Consider the following 12,386-nt stretch of genomic DNA (forward strand, 5'->3'; position numbering starts at 1 on the left):
GGTTTCAGCAGGATGGAGCACCCCCACATTACCAACTTAATGTCCGACAGTACCTCGATACAATATTTCCCAATCGGTGGATAGGGAGGTGAGGATCGATTGAATGGCCAGCGCGATCACCTGATCTTACATTATAAGATTTCTTTTTATGGGGATATGTGAAGAGCCATGTATACAAAACTAAACCTTCTGATTTAAATGACTTAAAAGAACAAATAACGCTTACGATTAGGTCGATCACGCCTGTTATGTTAAATAATGAAGACAGTTTTATTTGAGATTAGGATGTTGCCAAGACGTTCGCGGTGAACATTTTGAACATCTAATTCATTAATTCATAGTTCATTTTCGTGTTCTACATTTTATTACGTTTTGCATTACATTTTAGTTTTTGATTGTATTGTAGCGAATTTCGGTAACCACATGATTTCAATTTATTTTATCTTAATTAATCTTAATAAACTTGAAAGCGACAACATTTTTGAATGGAGAATGAAAAGACCTTTCAAACGATATATCACAAGCCTATACTTCATATTTTAAAAATTGGGGGTTGTACCTGTCATTCTAAGGGGGTTAAAGGGAGGGGTTGCATTTTTACGTTAAATAATGTCAAGTTATAATTTGAATTTGACGTGTTTCGGGATTTTTTATAAATATGTACAGTAACCTAAATAATGAATTTATTCCATTTGGCTTTTACACACTGTATGTCACAAACATATTTGTAAAACCCATTCTTTTTATTACTGTCCCAGTTATAAACTAAATTAAATTTTGTAGGTATTTGTTCTTAGGCTTTTCTGGGAAAGAAAAAAATGCCGTTTATTATTGTTAATAAAGTTTAATTTACATTAGCAACATAATTTTTGTTTAATTAACTATAATTTTTTGTTAATAAAGTTTTGATTACCACCATTAGCTTATTTTATTTCGATTAAGGACCGTAAACCATAGTTGGGTCATATTGACCTGAACAGTACATTTTCATAGTTGACACGAACGGTACAGCAGGGTTTAAACATTGATTTCGCGCGCGTAACTGACATGCAAAATCGACGGTCGCTTCAAGCGTTGTTTCTAAGAGAACGGTTCATCCTACACAAAAGATGCTTGTAAACATTTTTCTTTAAAATTATCTCAGCTACATTTTTTATTTGAAACATTTTTCTCTACGGAGTACAGATTCTCGGTAAATCGTTTTTTTTTGCGTTTTCCCTCCAAAATTAATATTCTGCAAAATTCAGCTTGTTCGTATGATTTTTAGGGGTCAACTCACTGACGACTGGACTAATATTAGTAATTTATCTTCACATTTCGGAAAAAAATTGAGGAAGGAATATTTGGTTGCAGACCGGTGTATTTTATAATTCAGCTAATTGCAAAAAATTCTTAAATTTATGCCCTATTTACGATTAAGCGTTCTCCACACTTACTAATGTGGGCAATTCGAAGTATTCACTTGTCATTGTCTAGAGAATGCACCTCAAATACCTACAACAAGCACGAAACCTGACTCTCGTTGTTTACCGGCTACTGTAATTAAACACCTGTGAATCAGCGTGACACTCTGAGAGAAAGGGGATGAACTAGATTCCAAGAATTCAAAGGTCCAACATAATTCTCCATACTTACTAATGGGACATAACAGGAAATTACGCATGATTTCCAACCTTTATAAAGCGACTGAAAACTCGGAAGACTGTGTGGAACTCACACAGTGATAAGGGATAAACGTTTCCCTAAAACTAACAGTCATATTAGTCCAATTATTATAATTTAATAGATTTCTTCATAAAATATTGTACTGTGTAATATAATTTTTGTTAACCTTTGTAAAAGGGTATAATTTTATAACGTTATCAGAAGACATAAGTATCTGTTATACAGGGTGTTTCAAAAAGGTATGTCATAAATTAAATCACGCATTCCGGGGACAAAAATAAATTGATTGAATCCAACTTACCTTAGTACAAAAGTGTACACAAAAAAAGTTACAGCCCTTTGAAGTTACAAAATAAAAATTGTTTTTTTGCATCTCCTAAACTACTTGACATATTGTAATAAAAATGGACACGTTACTTTCTTGTTCTGAAAGCATTTTTCATACAAAAGAAACAACAAAATCTAAGCGCACCGAAAAATTTTAAGGGGGTAAATCCTCCCAAACTTTTGAGTACGTTCAAATCAAATGAATTTTGTGGCATCATTAGTTTAACACATTATTTTTAAAATTTTTTTGCCTCCTATCACTTTTTTTAATAAACAGTTTTTATTGAGCTACGGCCCTTTTCATTAACCTTTAAAAAATTACGTACAACTAAATAAATGGCTTAAATGAATTAACAAGTACAACAAATGTCTATAACTTCTGTATATATAATATTACAATAAATGTTCAAAATGACCCCAATTTTTTTCAATACACATTCGGTATCGTTTTAATAAGAAAAACCGAATGCGCTGAAAAATCATATTTTTCTGACGAAATTGTTTTGCAGCTTCAATTATTCTAACCCTCAAATTGTTATTCGGCCTCTATTGTTACAGAATACACTTATATACACTCATAAACCCCTAAAAGCAAAAGTCCATGGGGTTAAGACCTAGACTTCTGGGTGGCCAAGAAATAGGTGCATCACGACCCCTTCCAATCCACCTACCAGGATACTGCCTGTAAAGGTATTCCTGGACTTCATTACTGTAATACGGTGGAGCACCATCTTGTAGAAACCACATATTTTGCCTTATTGCAATATTCACTTCTTCCAAATACTCTTGTAAATCGTTTGCCAAGAACTGCAAATAATTATCACCATTTAAGTTGTTGGAAAGAAATACTGGGCCTATTAGATTGTTATCCACAATTCCTGCCCAAACATTAACTTTGAAAGTCCTTTGGTGATGAGTCGTTTTTTTGACGTGAGGATTTTCGTCGGCCCAAATGTGCTCGTTATGATGGTTTGTTATTTCAAACCGCCCCGTGAAATCTTTAACTTTCCTATGTACATTGTGACTATCGTACTTTGACTGCAGAGTCTCAATTTCTTCGCATTTTTCCCTTGCTTCTTTTTCTTTGATTTTCTTTCTTATTAATATATTTATGGTTTTATATTTGTCTGGGTCATTTTTGGCTTCTTTTCTCTCGTTCATTAGTTTCAGGATCTCATCTATCATCAATAATTTTTTCTTCATTAATCTATCTGACTTTAAATGTTTATCCTTTACATTTTGCACTATTTCTGTAATATGTTTGATCATTTGTTCTTCGTTTGATTCGTCTCTAATTGCAGTCACTTTGCTCGTTTAACGTGGGTTGGACTGATTTACTAATAGTGGTATTTTTCTTCTATTGACTTCCTCTTTTAATATAGGTAACCAGATCCTACTGCATTCGCAATTGGTTTCATTTAGTATAATTCGAGCTGCTTCTTTGATTTTTTTCTTTTTATCATCTGTTTCTTTTACGAATATACTTGAATTGTTTCATTTAACGTCCCGCCATTATTTCTTGTTCAAAATAATCTATCTTATATAAAAGCTTATCAGCTTTCTTATTCTTTCTATTTTATTATTATTAAAAGAATCTGACAACCTAGATAATACTTATGTGCATATTTTTCATTTTGGAATCCGATACTACTATTATTGAATCAATAGCACCAATATCTCTTGAAAAAGGTTAATTACAGTCGGTTCAGAATTTCTCGATAGCTCACTACAAGTTTAACCCTAATTAGAGAATAAAATACAGAGAGGATAGGTAATACGATATAATAGTAAAAACCAACCTTAACCTGACGATTTAAGATGTTTTCGACGAACCCACCTTATATCTGAAGGAATACAATACCTTATAATCCTATTACGAGGGTATTTTGAATAAGTACAGATGACCGACCAGTGTCGTAGAGTATATGATTAAAACATTTATTTGAACTAAATAAATATATTTTTTAAATTGTACTTATGTAAATTCAATTTTTTTAAGAAACTTATTTATTTTATTCAAAAATAAAAAGTTTCTTGCCATTTGTAAAAGATACATTTATTTAATTAAGGAAAAAGGCGCCAAATGTCACCTGACAAAATTTCCAATGTGTTTTAAATGTATCCATTATTTTCGAATCCGGAGAAAACTAATAAATATTTTTGAAAAATTTAAACGCAGAATGAAAGATTACATTATTACTGAGGGCAGAAAGTCCCTGAAAACTTCTACAATGTTTATTTTAATATGTTATCTAACAGGGGTGAAAATAAAAGAGAAAATATAGTATAATTTTTAATTGAAAATATTGCATGCAAAAGAAACTTTTTATTTATTCTAATAAATATTTCATTCTGCCTTTAAATTTTTCAAAAATGTTATTTAGTTTTCTCAGGATTTGAAAAAAAATGGATACATTTAAAACACATTGAACATTTTGACAGGCGACATTTTGCGCCTTTCCCCTTTAATACCTTACGATGACAACTACTATTACTCAACTTATATAATTACGATTAGAAAACTATTCAAATTCAAAATAAATAGGATCAACTTCGGAATCCGAGTCGTCTTGAGGGTTAATAATTAGCGGTTGTGTCTCTACGGTCGCATCAATTATGTTATCAAGATCCCACATTTTTTGTTCTTCTTCTATTACATGTCTCACTGCATCTTTCCAGTTTTGTTCTGTAATATGTTGTAAAGACTCGTATAACAATTCACGTACAGCTTGTATTTTATATGACGTATTTTATCTAGCCACATAACTTTTCATTTGTGACCAAATGAGTTCAATTGGATTTATTTCGCATTGTTAGGGTGGAAGTCTAAGGACTGTGATGTTTCGCCTTTCTGCCATTTTGTCAACTACGTATTTCTTGAACTTAGATTTACCTTAGTTCTGCTTTTACCATTCCATCTTCGTAAGGCAGATATTTATTCCGCAGCCAGTCAAGAATATCCTGTGTCTTCCACGCAGTCGTTGGAAGTCTTTCTACTAGTCGTGAATGATAAGGTGCAATATCTAATACTATAATTAAATTTAATGGTATGTGTTCAATCATCTGCTCAAAATACTCTTCGAAAACGTCAGCTGTCATCTCCTCGTGATAGTCTTTTCTGCTTTTGGACTGAAATTCCAACAAACCATGCTTAACAAATCCTTTTTCACTGCCAATGTGAAAAATTATTAATCTACTGCCTTTACCAGAAGGTGGGGAGATACCAGTAGACCAACCTTCCATAAAGGCTTGCCTGGAGCTTAATATATTTTTATCTGACCAAATTTTTTTTAGAGTATGACCTGAGTTTACCCACGTTTCATCCTGGTAGAAGATGGGCCTTCCTTCAGCCCGGAATTTTCGTATGGATTTTAGATAATTTCTTCTCCAACATCTTATCTCCTCCCGGTCAATCAAAAGTGATTTTCGGTGTGATTTCTCCCACCGTAAAGATTTAATTCTTTTAAAACTTGCCACAATTTAGTTCGTCCGATATGAGGTTCGTCCAAATTTGGGTCGTCTTTAACTTTTTAAAATCTTAAATTTTTTTTTAGGTTTGGTATTTTTTTTTTTGAAAAAAATCCATGAATTTTTCTTCGAATACCATTTTTGGCAAATTCATCAATTTCAATAGACTTTTTCCTTTTCTTTATGTGTTCGTTTGTGTTTGGGTTAGCTATACCGCGTTTTTTTCTTTCTGATAGGAACCTATATATAGTTGACTCTCCTACGCCAGTCATGTTGGCACAACTTTCGACTATGTTGCGAACAGTGTTTGTGGGATTCTAAGAAACCAGAGCATCGTGAAAATTTAGGACAATAGTCTTCTCTCTTGGTGAATAGACATATTCACTGACTGTACGCAACAGTACCGATGTAAAACTTGATGATGTTGATGATGAAGCCATCATAAACAATCCAACAAAACGAGCACGAGCGAAAGGTACGTATATGTTCGTAGGTATATGGAATAAAAAATCACTCACGTACTGCCTATAATTCGCAAAAGAAATATTCGAGACGCTAATTACTGCCGTAGACGCGGAAACACCGACGAGCCGTAAATTACATGCGATCAAAAAAGTACTAAACAAAAAAATTGTTTTCGTTTGTAATAACTTCACCCTTTCAAGTTAAGTTTCGAATATAAACTGAACAAGACGAGGCACGTGGACAAAGCTGGCATCTTTATACCCATTATATTATTAAAAATCTGGGGAATTCCATCCTAATTATCTTGCAACGAATAGTACCTTACGATATGAATTCCAGGTTTTCTAGTAAAATTATTAAACTTGAAGATTAGTATTGAAATATCCAAAAATATAAGGTATTATTATTTACAAAATTGTTAATGGTTAAATTCTTATTTTTATTAATATAATATAATAACCAACATTAGCCGTGAACGTTTTAATTGTTTTTTTGCTAAATATATTAGTATTAAAATATTATTAATATTATATATAACAGAATTAAAACATTATATTATTATTTAACGAATAAACACCTCAGGAACGCCTATGATTTACGACCGATTGATGAGTTTGAGGCACATTTCGTGCTCTCAACAATTTGTGAACGGAGAATAATCAATTTTTTAATTATCAAGATTATGAAAATATTGAATATCTAAACTAAGTAAATGAAAATATGTATACACCTACTTTTATAATTATTTATTAACAACTATTTACAATATTTTCTCAAAATATAGATCACTGTCGGTTTACTTAATTTTAACCTTTTAAAAAAGTTTTCATCATTACAAAAATTAAGTTCCATTATACATCAAATATTATATTCTCGCACTAATTTTATATACATTAAAGATCGTACTGATCATACTCTTCGATTTTAATAAATCTTTTTGTATTCATGTCTCTAACCTGTAATTAATATCTTTTGTATTATTAATTAAACGTATCGTTTCAAAACAAAATATGATTGAACTGTTAAATGGTGGTAGTTTAGATTTATTTTCTAGATGGCGTCGTTAGTTTACTGTACAAACGGTGAGACTTGTCATCATAGCCTTTTATATAGATAGATTGTTATAGTTTATTTTTATGAACGAGAGAGTAATTAGCATAATTTTAACTGGTAGCTCCGACCACTCCATGGGCGTGCTCAAGATTAATTGAAAAATTACTTTGAATAATTGTAAAAAATAAATGAATTATTTCAGTGTTATAAAGTGTTATGTGTATGTAAACAAAAGTGACCTCTTTTATCACACACTATATTAGAACTGACTGGCCTACATTAAAAAGCGTTTTAAAAAATTCACATTTTTTTTAATTTTTTAAAATTACAAAAGAGAAAAAGAGCTTTTAAAACCGTCTAAGGTATGTTAAATAGATGAATAAAAATATTAATATAAAACTTACAGCTACTTGTTACAAATCCAAATCAGATTCAGAAGATGAACTTTCAGAACCAAGATTTATAATAACTGGCTCGATCATTTTATCAGTAATATTGTCCAGCTTCCACATTTTTTCCTCTTCTTTAATAGTGTGATTTACTGCCTTTTCCCAGTTTTCAGGTTTTACATTATTTTCGGCCTCCAAAAACAACTGTTTAACATCATGAATTTTAAAAGTGGTATTTTTTCTTGAAACTTCACTCTTTATCTGTGCCCATACCAGTTTAATCGGGTTTAATTCAAATGATATGGTGGGGATCTAAGTACTGTCATTCCACGATTTTTGGCAATTTCATTAATTTCGTATTTTATAAATTTTTCTTTATGAAGGGCACACAACGAATAAAGTTCCTTTCTTATAGATCCGGGATGGTACGTAATATTTTTTGAACTCAGCCAATTCTGCAAGTCTTTTTTTAACCACTTGGTTGTGGGCAGTCCTTCTATAAGTCTGAAGTGATAACTTGCATTATCCATTACTATTACACAGTTCTTAGGAAGAAGATCTATCATTTGTTCGAACCATTCTTGAAAGACATCAGCGTTCATGTCTTCATGGTAGTCACCGGTACGAGTTGATTCAAAAGTTAATAAACCACCTTCAACAAAACCGTCTGAACTGCCAATGTGTACTATTATCAGCCTGCGTCCCTTTCCTGATGGTGGGTTTAAACCAGTAGATAAGTTATTTACAAAAGCGTGCCTTTGACTTGTAACAGTTTCATCCTGCCAAAATTTATTTGGTGTATGACCCTCGTTGATCCATGTTTCATCAAGATAAAATATTTTTCTTTTTTGGTTTCTCATTTCCTTTATGGTTCTTAGAAAATGTCTTCTCCATATGACAATATCGCTTCTTTCTAATAAAATAGACTTTCTGGGATTCTTTTTCCAGCGGAAGCCTATTTCTTTTAAAAGTTTCCATAACGTACTTCGACTCATTTCTGGGTAATCCTTATCATCTCGAACTGAGACAAGGACTTTATCCAATGTTGGAAATTCTTGTCTAAAGAAGAATTCATGCACTTTCCGTCGAAGTCCTTCTTTAAAATGATATTCTATTTGAAATTTTGGTTTCCCTGGAGCATTACGTGGCATTTGAAAACTACCATATTTCTCTTCTTTAATAACTCTGTAAATCGTAGATTTCCCAACACCAAGTGTACTGCTAACTAACTCAACGGTCTCATCAACACTTTCACATAAACGTTTGTCTGTAAATGATTTAAAACAATTAAATATTAATGTTTTTTCATTAACTGTTAGAGGACCAATTTTTCGGCGTTTACACGGCACTTCCAAATTTTCCATAACACTAGTATACACAATAAACTGCACCTTGCAACTGAAGTACCTACTTTTAGTGAACTGTTAAGAATTTTGAATACGCCACTTGGACCTTCCTATATACAAAATGGAAAAACCCACTATCACATTTTCTGCGGAATAAGTTTAGAAGGTAATTATCTAGTTAATTACTGTCGTAGATTCCTGGAATTAAAGAATTAAATGTTTGATTGTTGAAACACTTACTTCGTGGAATGCACTCATTTCAGATAAAATAAAACGTTTTATTTTATCTAAAGAATTAAACTTTATTTTGCAAATAGGTAGGTACTTATTAAACTTTTATTGGTTATATATAACCAATAAAATAAACATCTTACATTTCTTGCAAATTCATTAGTACCTGTTAACCTCCATCACTCCGACACTGGCAACCTTATTTAGGGATTAGTAACCCTCACAACTACTGTATTCTATTCTGCTCCAACCTTTATACCTGGTGGTCATACTCAATTTAAAATTGTTTTCCTATATACTTCTGTAAACTTGTTGACAAATATCTGTTTTTCATTGAGTCACCCGTATCAACAGTTTAGGGATTTGCATACATAATTTATTGTTTTATTACTCTCTCATACATAAAAATACACTATAGTTTTAGATAAATAATTTTAATATCAAAATTTACTAACTTATTTATTATATTATTTTCAGGAATATGAGATACTAGACATATTCTGGTATTCTCTACAAAACGAAGATTTTGCCAACAAATGGATTGCTGTAGGATGGCCTTTAAAAGTACAGCAAGAAGCCGAAGCTACGGAAATCTTCTTGAAAGAAGAAGAGGAGCGATTCTACAAAATACAGCTCACCGATGAGTTTTCTCTTCAAGATAGAATCGACACATTGACAGCACAAGTTGTGGCCATGTCCCAGCTAAGAGATTTTGCGAGGGTAAGATAATGTTTACGATTATTCATACCTTATTTTTCTGTATCAAAAAGCTAAGGAAATTTTCTTTTTTGTGGTCTTAAATTGTCCTAAAGTTTTCTTTTTGTTTTAACCCATTCACTCCGGATTTATTTTTTTAAGAATATGATATACACTTTTTTACACACGGTGTAAAAAATTTATCTATTGTAGAACTTCCTTCTGTGAATCCACATTGGTACTGTCCTACTGTCCTCTTTGTGATATTTGATAACCTTCTTTTTATTATTGATGTCAATATTTTATATGTTGTATTTAGTAACGTTATTTCTCTATAATTTTCACAAATTTGTTGGTCTCCCTGTTTATGTATTTTTAAGATCTACTCTACCTCCCAGTCCCCTGGCATTTTTTCTTGTTTCCATATATTTTTCAATAGTGTCAGTATTTTGCCTCTCAGCTTCCTTTCTCCGTATTTTATTAATTCCATCTTTACTAAGGTATTTTCCATTTTTGCTTCTGTGTATTACTTTCCCCAATTCCTCTAACGTTGGTTCTTTTGAAATTTCGATGTCTATTTCATTTACTTCGTCTGATTCTTCTTCGTGCATCGTTTCCTCATCGTTATTCATTTCTTCTCCTGTTGTTTCCTCCCACAAGAGCTCTTTGTAGTAATCCTCCATACTTTGTTTATTCCGTTTGTTTTGCCTCTGTATTTTTTGTTTTGTTCTTCAATCTTTTTGTAAAAACACTTTTTTTGGAGATGCTACTTATAAATTGTATATATATATATATATATATATATATATATATATATATATATATATATATATATATATATACATAAATTATAATACACAACTATAATATACACTTAACAGCCAGTAAGACTATCTAACAAAATAAGGAAAGGGAAACAATTTGAAAACACTATTAACCAGAATATAACATTAAATCACCGAATTAAAGAATCTGATAGTACCTAGGTACTATATATGTACATTATCCTGAAGTTCTATATTAACGAACGTTCGTTTCAAGTAAAAATTAATAATGTCCTAACCTATCACTCAATCCAATCCAGAGTTCCTCAGGGAATTGTCCTTGGTCCCTTCCTGTACCTAATTTTTACTGCTGACATACCTATTACAGATGACGTCACAGTGGCTAGTTTTGCCGATGATACAGCTGTTTTAAACAAAGACTCAGACATAGCATCTAAAAAGATGTTAAATTACTTAGGGGAGAGTGTTCCACAGTGGATCATTTTTTTTTCAAATGACATCTTTTTTTAGAAAAATGAGATTTTTGTATAATTTGTTTGTAATGTCGCAAATATTAGACATTACTTGTCATTATAGCAGCGATTTGATTGAATTACCTAATAATATTACCTATCTTTTACTATTTTTTTATTACCATGTCATTTGTTTCAGTGTGCCCCAAATATGGGGACACTGAAACTATCGGTGGGGTACAATGAAACACTTTCTAAACAAAAATATGTTTAATGTAAAATATGTAGTGTCATACAAGTTTTACTCACTAGGACCTAAATGAACTTATTAATAGATATATTTGATCGAACGTCATGATTGTTAAAATTTATTTCAAAACTCATGTAGGCATTTTGTCTTGACGTTGAGCCAAAAAGAATCGGTTGAGGTAAAAGCATTTTAATATCTTCTAACCGAACAACTGAAATATCTGGATTTGTAGGAAAGAAGAATTTGCCAGTTACTTTTGCGCTTTTCCTCATAAAGGAAATTTCAAATTCATCTTTTTCCAAAACGTTCAATATTTTCCTAACAAAGTAAATCAAATTCTTGGTCGTAAACTGTACCAAAACAAAGTTATTTTTAGTTGGAGGTCTGGTTAATTCCTCAGTAAGATCTGGAATTGGATCTTCCGGTGTCCAATCGCTTTCACTTGATGATTCCTGCCATTCTTGTTCTTCGCCATCATTATCATCTGTAATTTTTCTTGTCACCTTTTGGTTTACTTTTTTTGGTCACCACAGCTGTTTGGTTTACTTTTTTTTCTACTCAATTCCCCTTTAGCTAGTTCGACCTTTTCAGGAGTGTCAGTCGCAATAATTGTTTTTCCTTGCCTTCTAGATTTCTAAATCTTTCTTTTTTGTGCCTTTGGAAATCCTGGAAAGATTTGTGGAGAAACAAAAGAAGATTTATTATTGGTTTTATTTTCTGATGGCGTTTCATCAGTTCTCTCGATGCCTTGCTGTTTTTCTGTTTCTTGCTCAGGCTGTTGAATAACTGTTGGTTCAGAATGATTTTCTGGTCTATCTGTTACAGCCAGTATGAGGAAATCGTCATCTGAAAATATTTCTGGATCATAAGGGAAGATGCCAGTTTTCTTAAATCCTGCTGATTGATCTGATGTTCGTAGGTGTCATTGATCTTTCATACGCAACTTTAACAAAACTTCCGACATTAAAAATATTTACTGGAATACCAGGGTGATTAAGAAGCCAACCTTGCATGGCATTGTTATAATGCGCCTTGAACGATGAAAATACTGCTACATCTAAGGGCTGCATTTTGTTTGAGCAGTGTAGAGGTAGTGTCAATATTGTGACCCCATTTGACTTTGCAAGATCCAAGGTTTCCATTGACAAATGGCTCTCGTGATTATCCATGATGAGAAGGCTGGGGTTTATGGGGTCCGCATTACTTGCGGAAATAATTCCCTGTTCATCCACCCAGAAGAAGCAGCCAATCCCAACGTA

At 32.1% G+C, this 12,386-nt stretch overlaps 1 protein-coding gene across 2 annotated transcripts in view; it reads left to right on the top strand.

The window, feature by feature from the left end:
• Nucleotides 1–12,386, top strand: part of LOC140449818 (dynein axonemal heavy chain 1-like) — a 1,063,244-nt gene that overhangs the window by 122,974 nt on the left and 927,884 nt on the right. For both annotated transcript variants that reach the window (XR_011951893.1, XM_072543176.1), the window contains exon 13: nt 9,422–9,664. Coding sequence is in view for 1 of the 2 variants with exons in the window: in XM_072543176.1 (XP_072399277.1) it covers nt 9,422–9,664 (243 nt within the window). In the remaining variant the exon portion in view is untranslated. The remainder of the gene's footprint in view (nt 1–9,421; nt 9,665–12,386) is intronic.

This window comes from Diabrotica undecimpunctata, chromosome 9 (assembly GCF_040954645.1).
Source record: "Diabrotica undecimpunctata isolate CICGRU chromosome 9, icDiaUnde3, whole genome shotgun sequence".
Taxonomy (NCBI): Eukaryota; Metazoa; Arthropoda; class Insecta; order Coleoptera; family Chrysomelidae; genus Diabrotica; species Diabrotica undecimpunctata.